This window comes from Maylandia zebra, linkage group LG10 (assembly GCF_041146795.1).
Source record: "Maylandia zebra isolate NMK-2024a linkage group LG10, Mzebra_GT3a, whole genome shotgun sequence".
Classification (NCBI taxonomy): domain Eukaryota; kingdom Metazoa; phylum Chordata; class Actinopteri; order Cichliformes; family Cichlidae; genus Maylandia; species Maylandia zebra.
In genome coordinates this window covers 12,095,097-12,114,698 of record NC_135176.1, presented here as the reverse complement: position 1 = coordinate 12,114,698, position 19,602 = coordinate 12,095,097, and the positions used below count along the sequence as shown (strand labels likewise).

General features: G+C 40.1%; 3 protein-coding genes across 6 annotated transcripts; 2 read left to right on the top strand and 1 right to left on the bottom strand.

Moving 5' to 3' along the window:
- The first annotated feature begins 1,071 nt into the window (after positions 1-1,071).
- On the top strand, positions 1,072-10,518 carry rab6a (RAB6A, member RAS oncogene family). 3 transcript variants are annotated; one of them, XR_013100527.1, is made up of 9 exons: positions 1,072-1,425; positions 3,729-3,787; positions 3,903-3,956; positions 4,538-4,643; positions 4,876-4,987; positions 5,212-5,305; positions 6,833-6,926; positions 7,619-7,685; positions 9,068-9,138. XR_013100527.1 is itself a non-coding variant. In XM_004573340.4 (8 exons), the coding sequence occupies exons 1-8, from the start codon at positions 1,356-1,358 to the stop codon at positions 9,130-9,132; spliced, it is 627 nt and encodes a 208-aa protein (XP_004573397.1). In that variant the 5' UTR covers positions 1,073-1,355; the 3' UTR covers positions 9,133-10,518. The 3 variants fall into 3 exon arrangements, 2 of the variants coding, with proteins under 2 accessions (XP_004573397.1, XP_004573396.1); XM_004573340.4 differs by lacking the exon at positions 5,212-5,305 and having other exon boundaries at positions 1,073-1,425; positions 9,068-10,518; XM_004573339.4 differs by lacking the exon at positions 6,833-6,926 and having other exon boundaries at positions 1,074-1,425; positions 9,068-10,518.
- Positions 10,519-11,393: 875 nt separating this feature from the next.
- On the top strand, positions 11,394-16,287 carry dnajb13 (DnaJ heat shock protein family (Hsp40) member B13). Its single transcript, XM_004573337.5, has 8 exons — positions 11,394-11,580; positions 11,667-11,770; positions 13,919-14,080; positions 14,175-14,323; positions 14,519-14,632; positions 15,419-15,532; positions 15,611-15,687; positions 16,029-16,287. Exons 1-8 carry the CDS (start codon positions 11,513-11,515, stop codon positions 16,186-16,188), a joined length of 948 nt encoding a protein of 315 aa, XP_004573394.2. The 5' UTR covers positions 11,394-11,512; the 3' UTR covers positions 16,189-16,287.
- Positions 16,285-18,612, bottom strand: LOC101481819 (dicarboxylate carrier UCP2). Of its 2 annotated transcripts, none has more exons than XM_004573338.2 (8): positions 18,518-18,612; positions 18,223-18,373; positions 17,650-17,848; positions 17,358-17,574; positions 17,066-17,263; positions 16,880-16,981; positions 16,620-16,800; positions 16,285-16,528 (listed from the first exon to the last, which is right to left on the bottom strand). In XM_004573338.2, exons 3-8 carry the CDS (start codon positions 17,773-17,775, stop codon positions 16,414-16,416), a joined length of 939 nt encoding a protein of 312 aa, XP_004573395.1. In that variant the 5' UTR covers positions 17,776-17,848; positions 18,223-18,373; positions 18,518-18,612; the 3' UTR covers positions 16,285-16,413. The 2 variants fall into 2 exon arrangements, with proteins under 2 accessions (XP_004573395.1, XP_076745161.1); XM_076889046.1 differs by having other exon boundaries at positions 17,662-17,848.
- Between the last annotated feature and the right edge of the window lie 990 nt (positions 18,613-19,602).

Here is a 19,602-nt window from a genome sequence, read left to right as displayed (position 1 = left end):
GGTCATGATTAATCCAATAAAAGCTACACAGGGTCCTGTAAACATCACAGCCTGATACCAATTTTTAAAAAGTGTCTGACATAATAGAACTAACAAGTCAGACATCCACTTTCACAGCTACAAACTGCTACCCTCAACTGTGATTTAATTTCCTTCACAAGGACTCATAATGCCAGTTGGCTTGATGCTACATGGTTGCCAGCAAAACCTGGCATTAATAGAGCGAATATAAGGCTGAACATGTGCACATTGCAGTGAGGTTTAAAAATAGGCTGAACAAAAAGAATGCTATTCTTTCAGCACCAACAGGACTGATTAACACTGTCGAATGCTATATAGGAGTGTTACACCGTTTCTTTAAACAACGTTTATTCTACATTGGGAAAAAAATGAAATAAAGTTTACCTAAAAACTCTGAGTAACAAAGAAATAAATTTTACTCACTACTGGGGACTGTTTTTAATAGAAATATTCATGTATTAGTGCCTGTTTTCTTTCTTAATCTTCTGCTTCTGAGGGATTTCATCATGAGTGCGACCCCTCCCACAGTTCAAAGACATGCAGTTAGTGGGGATAGGTTGCGACAGACTGGCGACCTGTCCAGGGTGTACCCGGCCTCTTGCCCTGAGACAGCTGGGATAGCCCCCACTCCCACCTCCCACCCCCGCAACCCTGAACAGGATAAGCGAATGAATGGATGGATGGATGTTAAAAAAATCTTTCCATTTAATTTAACCATCGGTAAAAGTCACCGTCTAATTCTTTAAACATTACTGGGATTCCCATTAAAGTTGCTTAGTAGTGAAATCTTACCTGTGATGAAAGTGCCCCCTCTAGTGGGCTTTAAAAAACACACCGTGCCTTTTCCTTCTGTTCTTCTCTGTCCTTAGCACGGTAGTTTTTTTCCTCTCATAATGCTTCCAACTTTGTGAAATAAAATAAAAATAAAATCTACTGAATCAAATGTGTTAGTGCGTTGCTCTGCCAAAGGAGCAGTCTGGTTTTTCATTGTGGGGTTTTTTTTTCTCCACCAGCAGAGGGCAGCACATGAACATGCCAAGAAGACACATCTATCCATAAAGTTGTCTCTGAAGAAGGTGGCTCGTTGGGTTGGGTGTAATTGACAGAGTAGAAGAGTAACGCTAACTTGGCCGCAGTAGTTAGTGAGGTGCTTAATATTGACTTGGACTTTGAAGGAATACGCTTTGAGCACAAAATTTGCTCAAGTCAGCCACGAGTAGGGCTGTTCATTTTCGCTGCCTCTGGATATTTGATAACTGACAACAACTGGTTAGTTAGCATTAGCTAACTAGCTAGGAAGCTCCCGAAAAGTAACGTCAAGGTTTGATTCAGTCATGTCTTCGGCCGGAGACTTCGGAAACCCTTTAAGAAAATTTAAACTGGTCTTTCTTGGTGAACAGAGCGGTAAGTCTGTTGGTAATTTTCAGTGTTGTGGGATGTAGGATTTACATTTTTGCTCTGTTGGACATTTAGCTAACACCAGAGTTTGGTGGGTGATTAACGTCAACCAGCTAGCTAACGTTAGCCACGTATCGTTAACACTTGGCAGTGATGATATTACGACACAGTAACTTGTTACGAACAGTTTCTTCGCCTTGGCCCGACTAAAAAGGTGATTCATTTCCTTCAAAATGAATCATGTCTGTAAAAATGGACTCTTACTTCAGTTGTGTGACGGGCTGTGATAACACATCATTAACGGAGGCATCGGAAATTACCAAGTGTCATTTAACAGGATGTTAAATTATGAAGCACCAGCATTATTTTTGGTATCTCTTCGTTATTGAAGGATAGGTGAACTTCAGGCATACCCTGCTGTGTTTAGAAGATGTTCATAATACTAGAGTGATCATAAATTCATAATTTCGACCCTGGAGCAACTTCCAAATTGGCCGATCTTGCCATGCAACATTCCTGCGATCTCCCTACTAATTTACACTCCTTCAGTGTCCACACAGAGGGTTCGTGTTGGCTGTTTTTCATGTCTTAGGTAAAGCTGTGTGGCTGTTCGTTGTGTCGTCCGCGGTGTCCACAGATTTTAGGGTTTAAAGTAGAATTTGGGTTATTGGTCCAGCGTTGTCTCTTTCTTTGGAATCTACTTGCAACATATTTGAACTAGCTGTTTCATGTTGCTTTATTAAAACAGTATGAAGTTGGAATTCTCGGTAAAGAGAAACTTGGATCAAACGTGAACTCAGATAGCCACCAAAGGACAATAGGGAAGACAAAAAAGGGGATATTGTCAAGATGAGATTTTGCACTATTTATTCATTCTTTTCCAGCAAGAAAGAAACAAAGAAGTCATGGCTTCTCCTGCTGTGATGTGAGAAGAATAGCAAACCCAATCACTCATAAAAAAAGGAAGCTAAATGCATAATAAACATCTAAACTGACGAAATTACTTACAAGAAATGTCAGAACCATTACATTGGACAAATATTTATTATAAAAAATACCCAAGAACATTAAAAAATGCAAATGTAGAAAGAGGCCCTGCACACCTTTTTCCCAAAATATAAAACTTGTCTTTCAGTCGCACTGTGCCATAGACTGCATATAAAATAATACAGATCTCTTTGGAAAAGATGTGAGTTCAGAAGCTGCTGTAATAAATGAAACTAGGAAAGAATTAAGGAAGCCAAAACTTGATGACATTATTGACAAAACTGTAATAAATGTTTTTGCTGTAATATGACCTGTAAGTCCCACCAAGATGGGACAGACACACTGCGTTTATCGGACAGTGTGTGATAAGCTGTGGCTCCTTTAAGCCTTGTAAACAGCAGTGTTGTCTGTAGCCCTGTCACCATCCCTTGATGGACATTGTAACTGATAATGTAACTCGAGCTCAGCAAAAACAGTCTGAGAACTGGCAGCACTGTGCGAGTACTCAGAGCTACTGTGTGACTGTCCCTGATGTGTTAAAGGTGTTCATAAATGGTTTTTCTATGAGATTAGAAAAAAATTGAAGCATTTTACAGCTGCAAAGTTTGTAAAGCGTAGTTTTGTGTGTTAAACAACATTACAGAGTTTTATATTACATATGGACACAAACCCTCCATTGTGGATCAAATCAGCACCCTGGATACACGGGTGGGGGGAGTTCAGACATAAATGGCAAACTTTGCTTACAGCCCTTTTTCTCTCTGTGCCTTGCTCAACCCTCTGACTCCTGAATTACTTTGAACAGCTGTGCACTACACGCTTAGTGGACAAGAGGGCAGTGGGAGTTGTGTGACATGAAGCTGCTTGGTTTACTCTGTTATTAGTGGTCATCATCTGTGGAAAAGGGCCACAGCAGCTGCTTTGGGTTGAATAACTTTAAACACATTTCATTTCTGCAAGCTTTCAGAGATCTGCGTAGCTTTTATTTAGCCCCGAAATAATTATTTTGATTACAGCTGAAATTATTAGTGAACCAGTTAAAAGCGGCTGGCTAGCTTTATGTTATTGTAAATTAGATGTGTTTAGGTTTTAGACAGTTGTTCAGATAAAATAATCTGTTTGAAGACTTTGGGTGCTCAGAAAGTGTAAAAAGCATTTTCAGTTTTTAAATTTTGTTCTAATTGGGGGAAAATGTAGAATAGATTCAGTTATAAATGCAGTTCTTTTTTCCGGGGGAAAAGGTGTACCTAATTCTTCTCCAAAATCAAAGTGATCATGTGGTCATTGCACTCTTTAAGAGTTTCTTGTTTGTGTTTGTGCAGTGGGAAAGACTTCATTGATCACCAGGTTCATGTACGACAGCTTCGACAACACCTACCAAGTGAGACTTAACACCTCCACTTTTAACTTTAATAATCATTGATGATGCCTAATATCAACAGCAATACTCATTGGAAATGACTGTGAATATTTGGTTGATTCTTTTTTTTTTTCAGGCCACAATAGGAATTGATTTCCTGTCGAAAACTATGTATCTTGAAGACAGAACAGTAAGTTTATTTTTGGCACAACCAGTACCTCCGTTTTTGTTCTTCTTCTTCTTGTCCAGTTGCTTTTCTTTAGCCACTGAATTATGCTCTTTCTAACACACACAGAGACAGCATTTGTACGTTGCTACTGTGATCAGGAGTGTTGTATCCCCCTGGACAATCCTTCTTTTCTCTGTTCATACCTCCCTCAACACGAGTTTTCTTCCTCTCCTTCCTACCCTTTCATCTACTTTCTCATCACCGTTTTGAAATTAAACACCTTACTTGATCCAGTGAGGAGGGCTGATGACAAGTGAAGGGTGATTACTTCTTTCTTCCCTCCCAAAGGCCCAGGAAGCTAGCTCTCTCTGGTGCTTAGTCACTGCCTGCATGAACTACGTGCTCACCTTTCTCTCTTTTTATCTTTTCCCATTAGTCCAACTTTATTTCCTTTTATTAATTTTTTTTGTCCCATAAACTTACCCCATTTGTCTATTTGTTTTTCTTGTTTCATTTTCATCTTGTTCTTTTTTTTTTTTTTTTTTCTTGTTTTGTTTTTTTTTTTTTTTTTTTTCCATCCCCGTTCCCTTCCTGCCCCACAGATTAGGTTGCAGCTGTGGGACACAGCGGGGCAAGAGCGATTTCGTAGCCTCATCCCAAGTTACATCAGAGACTCTGCAGCTGCAGTCGTAGTTTACGACATTACAAGTATGTGGCTCACCTGTCCACTGGGAGTGCCCTAGGTTATTCACATCGTTGATGCTGAGGAATGCATTGATTCCATTTAAATACACTAGTATGACCGAAGCATATTTTTCTTTTTAATTTAAAAAAAAAAGTTGCACATTTTTCAGCTTGTAACTCTCTTTGCTTATTGCCTTGCTGTCACTAACCACTGTGTTTTCTCACCTGAGGCCTTTTATCTCCATCTGTCTTCCAGATGTCAACTCTTTCCAGCAAACCACAAAATGGATTGATGACGTGAGAACAGAAAGAGGGAGTGACGTCATCATTATGTTGGTGGGAAACAAGACAGACCTTGCAGATAAAAGGTAATCTGTGTTTCCCTCCTTCTGCCTTTGTTAAAGTAGGCACTCCATGAAGAGCATAGAAGTGAAGTTATTGATTGTTACTGGTGGCCTCACTGATTTTTTTTCTTTCATGCATTATACCTGAAAGTGTCCTGTTTTGGGGTTTTTTTTGTTTGTTTTTAAGCCTTTTTTTGAATTTGTATTGTCTCTTGCTGTGAGTCTTTTAACCGTTTTATCTACCACAGGCAAGTATCTATTGAAGAGGGTGAGCGGAAAGCCAAAGAACTAAATGTAATGTTTATTGAGACTAGTGCGAAAGCGGGCTACAACGTAAAGCAGGTAAGAGTGTGTGTGTGTGTGAGCCGTGCTCTGACGCCCTGCTGTAGATGCTGCCTCCTGGGTTTCACCTCCAAAGGTCTCCCACTGAAAATAAAAGTCAGGCTAGGTTCCTGAAGTTGCCCCTTTTCAGACATGGATTGCATAAAATTTTTGATCTGGTATTTGGACATGGAGCTTTTCTTTTACATTAATACTCATCAACGCTTCTTTCAAACATCCCCACTCTGACAGAACAAGCTACAGTAATCATGATTTTATTGTGTGCTATGCGCCAAATTTCACACTATAGTAAGTAGGATATAGTGTCCCAAATTATTCTGGGGGGTTATTACGCCACATTCTGTATATATGCAATTGCAACCATAAACACTTAGGTCAATTTTATAATAATTATAATGGATTGCATTTATATAGCGCTTTTTCTAGGCACACTATTCATTCACTCTCACATTCACACACTGGTGGAGGCAAGCTACAGTTGTAGCCACAGCTGTCCTGGGGCAGACTGACAGAAGTGAGGCTGCCATGTCGTGCCATCGCCCCCTCTGGCCAACACCAGTAGGCGGTAGGGTAAAGTGCCTTGCCCAAGGACGCAACGACCAGGACAGAGAGCAGGGGGTCGAACAGGCGACCGTCTGGTTACAGATTAGCTTCCCAACCCCCTGAGCCACGGTTGCCCCAAGCTTATAAGTGACCACTAAGTGAACCACTAAATCTACACTGTAGGTTGTGATTTTTATGGACCAGTGTAGATGCTGGACTTTGTCCCGTGTGGAATAAAAAAGCCTGTTTAACATATGTATCAAAGGAGTGGCTTTGTGGCTTCTGCAGTATTTCTGGCAGTGAGACCATGGACAAAAGCTGAAAGCTGATGTCTCATGCCAAAACTTTATTTTTTCCTCCCCTCACATTATTATAGTTTAGGGGATTATCCACAACAATCATGTCTTTTAGTGAGCTGAGCAACTCAAAGGTGGAGAAGTGATGTGCGTTTGTAACCTCTGCGTTTAGATGCCATCTAATTAACAGAATTGAGTGCATGTCTGAAAAGGGCTTCTTAGTCTAAATTGCTCTTGTTTGTGCGTATTTCTTTAAATAAAACAAGTATTCATCACTTTCTTGCTAAAGGTGATGAGAGTGTGTGGGTGTCAGTCTCGTGTATGGCTTTTCCCTGTTACCTGCAAGCTCCTCTAAAAGCTTATTTACAAACTTTTTACTCGTCTTGGCCTAGCAATGCCTTGGATCTCCAAAACCCTGTTTTTTTTCAGTCAAACACAGAAAATATAACATTTATGGTTGAGATGTTGGAAGTTTCACTTCTCTTCCTGTTTTTCCAGGAAGTTTACTGGGAAACCTTTGGTGCTGGGCAGTGGTGGCAGCCGCAGCAGGAAGGGCACGGCTTGTTAATGCTCTTCAACATAATCACAGTGTCTGTGTTTCTTTTCCCCTGTCTCTGTGTTGATGTTTGTGGGGGTATGTGCGTGTCCTGGTGGGTGTTTGTGTGTTGTTCGCGGTGGCTCATCACAGACAGATAACCACAGAGGAGGGAGAACAGAGAGCGAAAGAGATGAATGTTCTGTTTATTGAAACAAGTGCAAAGACAGGCTACAATGTCAAACAGGTAGAGCGTGTGCACCTACATGTGTATGTGTTCTCATAGTCCTCTCTTCTGATTGGCTTCTATTTCACACGCATGTGTGCAAAAGGTGTGCTTTAAACATCAGTTTCCACTGGTCACTAGTGAAGAGAACTGGTTGTTTTTCAAGCTCTCTCCCCCCTGTAATGATTTGTATTGGCCAACCTTTTATCACAAAGTCTTAGAGATGGGGACCAGAGTTTGCAAATCAACAACCTGCACAGCACTGATCACCACAGCAATAGTGTTACTGCTGCTGTGAACTCTGCATGTCATAAGTCTGCTTCCATGACGCTCTTTGGTGGGGGCAGGGGATGCTGAGCATCATCATACATTTCTCTTGAATTTTATGAATGGATCCATTCATCGCTTAAAATCCTCCAAGCTTTGTCAATGGAAGATGTCACTAAAGCTCAGCTCCATCCTCTTTTCAAATCACCGATGCAGCACAGAAATTGGTTTACAGTGTCAGAGACACAAGCTGCTAAACTGAGATCAAATTTGATAAATCTCTCTTGGGTGTCTTTCTCTGTGTGAGTTTCAAGTGGACCTTATGCTTGATCAGTTAATATTAGGATTATACACAACATGCTGTGCCAATTTCATTTTGTATTTTTTATCATGCCCTCGCTATATTCCTTGTCTGAAAGAATACATGTGGTTCTCTTTCCCTCTAGCTTTTCCGTCGTGTGGCAGCTGCCCTCCCTGGCATGGACACCACACAGGACAAGAGTAGAGAGGACAGTATCCTTTTGTGTACATGTCAGTGTCTGCATCTGACATGACAGAGCAGAGTCAGAGGTCTCTTTGCCCTCTTATGTCTGTCATATGGATAAGCACGGCCACAGGGAGAATCAAGTGCAGAATTGTGACATCTCACTATTGTTGCTTAACCCACATGTCGTTCTAGATTTGTTTTACCAGTGAGGACACCTATTGAGATTCAGCTGGATGCCTGTTTTAATGAGTATAATATCAAAGACACTCTGCACTGATGGTCTATTTTTGGAGGGTATGAAACAGACTTGAAAGGTTTTGAAGTTTGTCCTGATACAGATCAGAGCAGACAGTGAATTCACATTAGTCAGTCATGCTCCTAGAAACGTGCCTAAGTCTGAACTCAGACTGAGTTATAAAGATGTTGTTATGATTTTTACTGACTTCAGCTTTGATAAGTTTGCCATGTAACTATAGCATAAGCCATCATGTGTCCATAAGAATATTTAAGATTACTTTAATATTCTGTCTAGCAATAAGTGGTGAAATACTGACCTCAGTTAAATGGAGACCAGTATGAGTCGTCACATTGAGTTGAAGCATCTGATCTTGTAAAATATCTGAACGATGATAATTTATTCCTGCCATTAAAAGGTAAAAACTTCAGCTAACACCCACAGAAGTTCATGTAGAGCTGAAAGACTTTCCAACTTTGGCACGCCATATACACAGTACAGTGGGTGGATAGCACTCTTAACTCCCCAGCAGCCCAACAACTAGAAGCTTTTCTGGTGGAAGACCAGCTTTGCATTCTGTCTCATGCAGAGAGAGAATGCAGTATATGTTAACAGTATTAGTTTTAAATTGTCTTGCTTAATGACTCAGCAAATAGAAAAATATTTAGTTGGGGGAGGGTCTTTAAAAATTAACAAGTTCATTTTTGAAACTAAGAACTTTATTTTAAAACTTAAAAACCTCAACCCTTTTGGTGCCTGGTTTTGCCAGAGATCTCTTTCTGTTAAGCTATTTCTTCCTTCCCACCATCAACAAGTGCTCCATTATAGGAGAGTCCCTTTGTAATTTATTGTGAATGTGTCATAAACCAATACATGTGAATTGGGCAATACCACTGCTGTAGTGTGAAAATGGCCTCTACCTGTACAGCACATGTGGTCACTGACTACTTTAATGATCATGAAAATAATGTAAAACGTTCTGGCATTTACAATCACGGTCATCTCAGGCTAATTGAACACCAATGGGACATTTTGGACCATTGTGCCAAAAAAGTGTGACTGTCTTTCCTTGAGCAGAAATCTAGAGCTATTAATTTATTTATTTGTTTAATCAATGCCAATGCATTTCAGAGTTCCTTTTCAATGTTGTTTCTTAACTCCTAAACCTTTCAGTGATTGACATTAAGCTGGAGAAACCACCAGAGCAACCTACCAGTGAAGGAGGCTGTTCCTGCTAATGTTTCTATCTAATACATTCAGTTTTTCTGCGCCCATATCCTTCACTACACCCTCCACTGTCCCCCAGCCTGAAAGAGAACACTACATCCGTTATCCTCGCCATCATGGAAGTCTGGTAGCCCATCGGGCTGCTCTGAAAGTCACTTCAGTTGTACTTAAATTGAATATTTGCACTGTAACACACATGCATTGAAACATATTGAAACATTGCATATTTATGCTTGAACTAAGCCTTCTGTCATTTCAGCAGAGATGGTAGTACAAGAAAGATGAGAATAGTTTGTGGGCAAAGATGATTTTGAACCAAACTGAAAGACGATGTGTGTCAAAGTCATCAAATCAATGTATTTGTCTAAGAGTGAGAATCCTTAAAAAAAGAAAAAATAAGTAAATATTGCTTTAAGCTTAATAAGCACAATGTGAATGTGTTGTGTGCATTTTTCAGTTAACACAATAAGCGCTTTTGTATTTGATTGGCCGAAGTTAATTTAGGTGTTTTCTTCAAACTATTTTGTTTTTAACATTTTGGGATAAAATGAGGAAAAGGTTGTAGGATTGCTTCAAAGTAAATCATTATTTGGAGTGCTGGGTGTAGACATGTGTGCTACACACCCATGAAGTGTGAGCTAGGAGCTTATTTTAAACTTGGGTTACAGTTCTCCCAACACGACCTGCACAGTCACGCAGTCTCACACCTACACACCATGGAAACCAGCACAAATGCATAACATGACTGCATCAAACACATTACCGTCCTTCCTCCTCTGCCCACACGTCTATTGAGATGGATTATTTTTACCTTGGCTTCCATTTTCTATTACTTTTTATTTGGATAGATTTTTTTCCCTAAAGACTAGCTGACATAGACTAAAACTTTCTTAGATAGTGTTTGTAGATTTTCTCATAAATCCGACAATAGACATTAGATGTGGAGATATATGCCTTTTGGAGTTGAATTGTAGAGGGCTTCCTTGGCTTTGGATTTATCTAATTAGGTTTGGTATGCCGTTTTATCAACACTTCCTTGTTTTTATTTTTTGGCATTGATTTCTTGTTAGTGATGATTCTACATATGTATTTAATCCACAATGACTTGTAATATTTATTTCTCTCAGATTCCTGTTTCTTTTGTATGGCTGTTAATATCTTCACTTTGGGTATGAGTCGCTAATAAAATATGCATCCAAACTGGACCACCTTTGACACTCAGCAGCGAGCAACTGCTGTTTCACGTGCTGCCTCGAAGTGGCACTTTGATCATACTGAAAATATTGTGCAATTTTTGTGTAAAACTACAGGCGAGAGTTCAGTTTGTATAGCGTTGTAGTCCTTAACGTTTCTGGAATGGATTCAAATGAAAGAATAAAAGTAAACTTGTCAACGCTGCTGGTATTGATCTGTGTTTCTGACATGTGTTTTGGATAAATCAGTTCAATATTTTTATTTTTTAAGTGCTGAGATGTTGGATCTGTTTCTGTATAATTTCTGGCAGCAATTACTACAAGATAATGAAAGTTACAGAAATGTAGATGTTTAGCTGTGTACTGAAAAAGTGATTATAGTCAGAGACATTCAGTGTTCAAATCACATTTAACTTTTTGATTTTATACATACAGGTTTGATGTCCAATAATATTACAGTTAATTTACATAAAATCTCAAAATGACTGTCGAGGTACAAAATAACCAAGGTGCTTCAAAAATTTACAAATAGACAAGATCACGGTATGCTGAAGCTACAGTAACTGGCCTGACTCATTACCTACTGTTTGTTCTGTAAGTCCACAGAAGAAATAATGCAGTGGTGGCCCCCAAACACGAGACATGCCAGCAATCTTTTTTTTCTTTTTTTTTTAAACTTTATTTAACAAACAATGAGTATACACATGCCAGCAATCCGCTATGCAAAATGTCAAGTGACCCTATCTACCTGACCTAGTTGGGATCTAGCATTGAGTGATTATCAGATTGTTGCACAGCTATTCATTAATATCGTGGTCATCTGCATATGATTCTAGGCTATATTACAAAGTAGACAATAACTACTACGCGGAGACATTAAATAATGACACACTATAAAAGCTTTCGAAAGAGGTCAGTAATAATTACTTCACTGCGAAGTAGCAACTCCCGTCAACGTTTATTACTTCTAAATTTCTTCTTATTTATTTGAAGACGAGCAGTCTTCTCTGGACTGCAGTCTGTTTCTTGTTCTTTCATTCAATAGTTTATTTTAAATTAATGTCCGCGAGTGTTTGCAATTCTCGCGAGAGTCTCCCAGCAGCCGTTTCCGTGGAAACCAATTCACGCACCCGCACTCTGTGTTTTAGCTGGATATTTCTTTGATGTTTAAATGTGGTTTTAAATACTTAGTTTCACAATGAGTAATGATTACTACGAGACTTTGGAAATAAATAGAAACGCAACAGATGCAGACATCAAAAAGGCGTAAGTCATTTAATACATATGAAACTCACATGCTTAATAATGAGGCTTGTTCTGTTATTCCTCAGTTATTTCTTTCTCTTTCTTAGATATCGACGCCTTGCACTGAAGTTTCATCCGAAAAGAAACAGAGAGCCTGGAAGCTCCCAGAAATTTACCCAGTTGGGTGAAGCCTATGATGTTTTAAGCGACCGTAAGTGGAAGAATATCGAGACTGAAGTGTGTTTTATTTTGGAAACCGCACGGATAAAAACAATAAGGGGACACTCGATGATCACAGTCTAAGGAAAAGTCAGTTAATCGTACTGAATCCATTTCAGCTGCTTTGGTGCAAATGAAAGTGGTCGTTCCTTATCCCTCGTGATTCAGTTCATTCTAGCTTTGCTTTTTGTGACTTTACTTTTCAATTCTGGTGGAATGACATGGTACCTGCAGCCTATTCACGTTGCAAAGATAGTCAGTGCACAGCTGCTCCAGGACTGCAAATCAGGAAGAGCCGATGTAAGAAGGTGTATCTGTCAGCAGTGTCAAGAGTGTGGAGCTGCTAAGAGCTGGGCAGTTAGGGGCATCACCACAGCATCAGTACCCATGTCTGTTCCTTTGTATAAAAAGGGACAGGAGGAACATTTCCAGTGCTCTCGAAAATTACCTCAAGAAGGCAACAGATGTGTCTGTTTCTTGGCAAACTCTTTTATCACCTACCTAACAGCACGTGGAGGTCTGTGGAACCCTCCAAATCTGTCATGCGGAAGGATCAGGCAGACAGCCTAACATTCACCAGTGTCTCAAGACCCTTTCATGTGTGTCACATGTCCTCACTGCTTGTGTGTGTCTCTCCTGTGTGAAGAGAACTGAGCTCGACTACCTGTGCAACCTGCATGGGCTGCATGTATGTCTCACTGACAAACAGCAAAAACAGTCAGGTTTTTGGGTGGGGTTGTCTCGTTGATGCCTCTCCAGCGTTACTTTCATTTGAACCAAAGTAAGCGAAACGGATTCAGACGGGTTCATGTTTCCCAACTGAACAGACTGATATCTCTGAAGTTTAACTGATATACTGTGATGATCTATTATTATTCTTTCTTTAAGCAGCACAAATCAATTGAATTATCAAAGGAAGGTGTACAACATTCCCGCGATAAGTGATTTTGCATTCGGTTGCAACCAGCAACCTTCCTGTTCTATGTAAATAAAACCAGAATATAGCCACCTGGGAGCCGGTTGAGTCAGTTATTTGACATTCTCTCAGAGAGTGATTGCAGTCAGTCTAAGTCAGACTGAGATTGTTTGCTGAAAAGTTGCCTCCTCTCAGGTGACCTCTGCAACTGCCATCCAATCAAAATTGACCATTTGTGTTCGAGACCCTCACGTTCTGGGCAACTGTTTCGTCAGTTGCAGAATGTGAAAAAATTCAATTCTATGAGCAGGCAGTCACTGATTCTTAAAAAAATATTTTGTAGCTGCAAGGAGGTTGCTGTCCTGTTTTTACTTATGAGCCATAAGCTCGCTCTTAATTAGCATGTAACTTTGTCAAGCTAAGTGTGTCCAGTCCTGGGTGGTTTGTCAGTGGAGCTGATTTTACATTCAATTCAATTCAATTGAATTTATACAGGGCCAAATCACAACAACAGTCGCCTCAAGGCGCTTTATATTGTAAGGTAGACCTACAATAATACATACAGAGAAAAACCCAACAATAACATGACCCCCTATGAGCAAGCATTTTGGCGACAGTGGGAAGGAAAAACTCCCTTTTAAAAGGAAGAAACCTCCGGCAGAACCAGGCTCAGGGAGGGGCGGGGCCATCTGCTGCGACCAGTTGGGGTGAGAGAAGGAAGACAGGATAAAAGACAATGAGATACATAAAATCATCTCAATATAAGATGAGTCCTACTGTTCATAGTACTCCCTGAGTATTTGTATTTCTTTATAAAATATTGATATTTGGTGACTCTCTATCGATACAATATCACCACGCAAAGTATCGTAATGTATTGTATCTACCCTCCCACTCACGGTTTCAAACAATGCAATAGATGAACGCACAGCTACAACTCAGTTTAAAATTGGTTATATTATAAGCAATACTAACATTTTTGTAAAAGGAGAAGTGGAAATAACTGCAGATTTGTATTTAAAGCTTTTTGTTTAAAAAAAACATTTAGCAGGAAACTGTTATAAGGATCAGAAATAGAAAGCTTTTTTTAAATAGCTTTAATATTAAAATAGTAATACAGGCTTATATACAGTGAAGTGTATTTTGGTCTGAGGAAAGGCTGTATTTATTGTATGCAGAATGTACCATATGTGTGTGAATCAAAGCCAATTTTCTGTGTGAAAGCTCAAAAAAAGGCAACTTACGACAAGTTTGGAGAGGAGGGCCTGAGAGGTGGTATTCCACTTGAGTTTGCCAGCAATGGAACTTGGTCATCAAAATACGTCTACCATGGGAATCCTGACCAGACATTCAAACAGTTTTTTGGGGGTGACAACCCATTTGCAGGTGAGAAAAAAACATAATCAAAGCCCGACAGTGAATGTGCGTTTTCGATTTTAATCCTTTAATCCCCCTTCTTTTTTTTCTTTTTTTTTACTAGACTTCTACACAAATGATGTGCCGCTTCAGTTCGGTGGCCTGCAGCCACAAGTGGCGAAAACGCAAGATTCCCCAATAGAGAGAGACCTTCATTTGTGCCTGGACGATCTCTTCCATGGATGCACAAAAAAGATCAAGATATCTCGCAGAGTAAGACATGTTTATATTTTCTCCCTCCCGTGGCTTTTGTTGGATTCACTCATCTATAAGACTGCAAGCTCCTCATGGGGTTTAGAGCTAACTAAACAACAGCATTAAAAAATAAAATAAAAAACGCCATCACAAAGACATACTACAGCACTGATTTTGCCTCATATATTGTGCGATGCTTTATTTATTTTACAGGTCATGAATGACGATGGATGCACATCCAGTATCAAAGACAAGATTCTGAGTATAGATGTCAAGCCTGGATGGAACGAAGGCACAAGAATTACTTTCCCCAAAGAGGGAGATCAGGTAATTAACCAGCCTACACATCATTTTAAAATGGGGGGTTTGAAAGTGAGCTCATGAGTTGGTATAGTGTATTATTTTTATCCTTTTATACATAAATATTTCCTACAGCCTGAGTTGGGTTCGTGGCTCCGATGCCATTTCCGAGCTATATGGCTGCTATAACCCAGAAATGTATTTTTTGCTGTAATCAATCCTAGGCTTCAGTGTGCAGTTAGCTTTAAAGGGAAATTTAGCAGGTTGCCATTGTTATTGTGGTATATACATTACTGCAGTGCAGCAATTAGTGAAAAGATAGTAGAGGTAAGCATTAAAAAGGCTGAATGCGACAAAGGAGAGGGGAATTTTTAACAAATTATAATTTATTGTACTCCTTTTTCTGCTATTGCAAGTATAACTGATGACTAACTACTTGTGAAGGTTCTCCTAAAATTGGCACTTTGCATAGACTGCACACAAGTACGTTGTTCCTGCAGATCTTTTATAGGTGCACTGAAATGGAACACGCTTACTACCAAAAGTAAGCATGTTCGGTTTTAACACCCAATTACAATAAGCAAAAGGCATTTTGCTTATTGTACTCTGGGCAATTTTAGCCAAAAGAAATTATGCGCTCAAAGCTATTCTTCTTATTACTCTGTTTTTTTATTATGATGATGTGTACTGACTGTACCACTGCCTTGTTTGTGTATATTCTTTCCTTTACCCAGGGAGGGAATGTATAAAGAACTGTCTGTAAAGACTGCTGCATGGTAATCTTTTTATTTTGTTTTGCTGTTTTACCTTCAGGGACCAAACAGCATTCCCGCAGATATTGTGTTTATTGTGCGACAGAAGACTCATCCTCTGTTTGTGAGACATAACAATGACCTCATCTACAAAGCAAAGATTACTCTGGAGATGGTGAGTCATGTCATGGATTGATTATTGGCCATGCAAAAAGGTTTCTTTGAAGCTGTAAGCTGATTCCCTTGTTCGCAGGCTTTAACTGGCTTCTCTGTGGACGTGCAGACACTAGATGGCAGGCTGCTCTCTGTTCTTATCAATGACATTGTCCAGTAAGTGCTTTCAGTCACTGTCTTGAAAAACAGTTTTTCCCAGTCTGGTTGTTTTTACATTTATGTAGTGCCAGAGTGCAAAAACAGTCGCGTCAAAGTGCTTCGTATTGTAAGGAAATACAACCCCCCCCCCAAAAGAAAAAAAGCAGAGAAAACTCCAACAATTATATGATCACCTATGAGCAAATACTTGGCGACAGTGGGAATGAAAAACTCCCTTATAACAGGAAGAAATGTCCAGCATAACCATCTGCTATAACACTTAATGATTATTGTGTTTTTATTTTGTGCATTACTGCATTAAGTTTCCGCTCTCTGATTTGTTTGTCATGTCATATCAGCCCTAGATACCAAAAAGTCTTGTCCGGAGAAGGAATGCCGCTGTCCAAGAATCCTTCCCAGAGAGGAAACCTCATAATTACTTTTGACCTTAAGTTCCCCGAGACGCTTTCTACTGAGAGGAAGTATCTGATCAAGCAAGCTCTGTCTTTTAAAGATTAATCACATTCCAAATACATGTGTAATCAGAATGATTGATTGGACTGTTCATGTGGCTACATGTCTGTCAGGAGAGAGCAATACTGATACATTTGCAAATCGTGTCTTTCTGTTTTTATTTGCACTTTGCACTCTGTCAGAATATTTCTGTAAACACGCTGGAAGATAACAAAAATGAAAGACAATGTGAGTGTGGTCGAACACGAGCCCATCGAGAGACAGTAGAGATTACAGATAAGCTTTGCAGCTGTGATTCGCTGCCATCATTGCTCGTTTCAGCTGCTCGTACGTCACAAACATGACCACGTTCCAGGACCCCAGGCGTAAGAAAGACGGGATAAACCTTAAGAAAATGGAAATGGAGGCAAAAACATTTTTGGTTTCATTTCATTCACATTAAGAGTTGTCAAATGAATGTGGAATCACTGGGTTACCCTTTGTAAAAAGCACGCGGGCCTTCATTGGTCATCATGGCAGCAGCACAGTTGAGAACGCTGCTGTACTGGCCAAGAGCAGAGTTCATGTATCTTGTCTTGACCACATCAACAGGGGAGGCGATCACTGTTGTGCACAACCCCGCACCAAAGGCTGATGCAAAATGGCAGGGCAGATTATCTGTGGAGTGCACAGAACCCAGGGCTGAGTGCTATATCATACACATGCGTGATGTTGCTGTGAAGCCACTGTGTTTTACCTGTCAGCTGCGTGGACCTAAGGAGCATATCCTTGATGAAGTCATAGGTCACCAGTTCTGTGCAGTTAACAATAGCGTTACGTGCAATGTTTGGAGCTGTGCCTGTGTGACATCGAAAACAAAGATGCATCATAAGAAATGAAGCAGCAGCCTTTTAAAAACACGCATTTTGGAAGCTTGAGCTACCTTTCCACAGACCACAAATGCCTTCCTCCTTGGCAATTGTCTTGTAAGCATCCACTGTGCTACAGTAGCGCCTGGCACGGCCAAGACATCTGGCCTGTGCCTGGAAGCGAACTTTCACCACGTCTGTGGGCTGAGCAATGGCAACCGCCAAGGCACCTGTGGTAGATCCAGCCAGCAGCCGACTCCCAATGCCCACATCTAAACCAGGGAAGAGAGAGATGTCAGTTGAGACTGGTCAAAATTTCCCCTCAACCAAATAAACAACTGTCAGAATCCAATCACAGATGCTCACGGTCAGAGCCTTTAGTGTAGAACTGTTTAACAGAGTCGTAGAGACCAATTCGGACAGACGCAAAGCTCATCTGCCTCTGGAGTCCTGCCACCAGCCCACTGTAAAGACTCAGAGGACCCTCAGTACGCACCATGGTGGCGATGGTGCCGAACACCCCTCGATACTTCACCGTAGAGCCGCTCCCTGTAGCAGCAGAGCCTCTGGTCTCTCCTTGGATCTGTGCAATGAAAGTTCAGGCTACTAAGGTTACAAGAATTGGCTTTGTGTTTGTTACACAAGAATACTTTAATACCTGCAGTCGCACTTTGGCTGTGTCTAAGGGAAAGGTGAGCAGGTCAGCGATGCAGGCTGCAGTTCCTGCTCCCACAAACTTTACAGCTGCCGAAGGTGGCACATCTGCAGGCCTGAATCCAACCATTTTCCACAGTGTTTTTCAAAAACACAAGCGTTGTATTTGTGAACGTGAACACGACAAGATGTTCCTGCAAAATCTGACAGAAACAAATTTCACAAACACACTGCATTCAGAGACAAATGTTTTTTATTTAAAACTGCATCTGTAAATTTGACACATGAGAGTTACATCCCATCAGGAAGACAAGTGTTGCTTATTTTATGGATCTGCTTTACACGCTTGATCCTGGCTTCTTTTACTCACTATGCTAGTAATGCCTCCAGCTGGTGTGTGCCATAAGCTCATTTAACACCTCTATTCAGCAAAAGCAGCACCCCCCCCCACCCTCCCCCCACCCCAAGTACAGGCTTTAATGAGACTGCTGTTCATTATGTTCTGTGTACTTGCATGGGTTTAAAAAAGAAGCAATGCAATTTTAATGAAATCAAATTTTAAGTCATTAAGTCTTACCTTTATAGGAGCAGTTTGGGACAGATATTTTAGAGATCAGGATTCTCTAAAGGCGTCCCTCTGGCTGAACTTTGTCCCAGCTATGAACAACTTTTCTTGTTTTTCCATAGATTTTTTAACAGCAATGAGGCGTATAATCATACTCCAAATCCTGCATAAGAGTCATTTTAAAATCAACATAGCAATCCAACAAAGCTTTATTAATTAATAATATTAACAGGAAAGTAAACAGTAAAAGTAAAAAGGTAAAATTTGCCTGTATTGTGATATGATTTGTAGAGTTGAAAAGCCTTACCAAGGGACAATAACCAAACCTCTCGTCGAATCTCAGACAATAAGTGGAACAGATGCAGGAGCGGGGAAGAGGTCGGCCTCTTTAAATACTGCCCATGATGCTGTTACATCATAGCATGGCATGTGTTACATGGTGGGGTCCCACCCCAAATATGTGGGCCGACTGTAAACCTGCATTTGTCACGTGTGGGAATGTGTGTAGTTTAGAGCACGCCTTCCTTTTGTCTTCTTGACTCCACAATCAAATGTATCATGTCCCCAAACCCACATTAATGCACAAACATTAATTAAATCTTATTCCATAAAATCAATGTTTTATCTTATATTTTAATCAAGCCAGTAATTTCTTTAGGTGGTCTGTGCAGCAAAGACTTGTAAAGTAAATGCTGAGTCATGATGAAAGTACAAGAAGCCGCGCGCATGTACACTGCACCCCAAATTGTAGCCATATGTTCAAACCGATAATTGTCTCACTGCAGCTTTTCATTAAAACGTGTTTCGTAACTTGTTGTTCCTGCATTTAGTAGTGAGCTGGAAGGTTGAAACACGCAGTTAGTCGTCATACAGTATTGTTTGTTTAAATGGCAGAACTGCAATCCAGCTATGCCACTGTAGGGGACTCCAAAAAAGTGCAGCGTTGTATTTTTAGTGCCATGTTGGCAAATGTTATGAGTCAGTGCATGGGTGCATGTTGTCCTCCATATGTAGTGGTATGGTGGCGCTATCTTTCCATATCTGACTGACCCAGTTATGGGACTGCAGCAGCTGAACCAGGTGTTTGGATCACAGAGATTCATCATGAACTGTCATAAAAATATAAAATGTGAAGTGATTTTTTTTTTCACATTTATCCTAAAAGGTTTAAATGCTCATTTGTGCTATTGTTGGCTTAGATGATCTCAATAATAAGTGCAGTTTATTTTTCCTGATGATTATCCTGGGACAAATTATGGAAAAAAGAGGTGATGGATAACTGGTTACTATATAAACAGTATATTTATACTGTCAATTCCCAGTATATATATTTTATACATCAACCAGTTGTCCATCAATTATATAGTAACTTATCCATACCCCCATATCTGT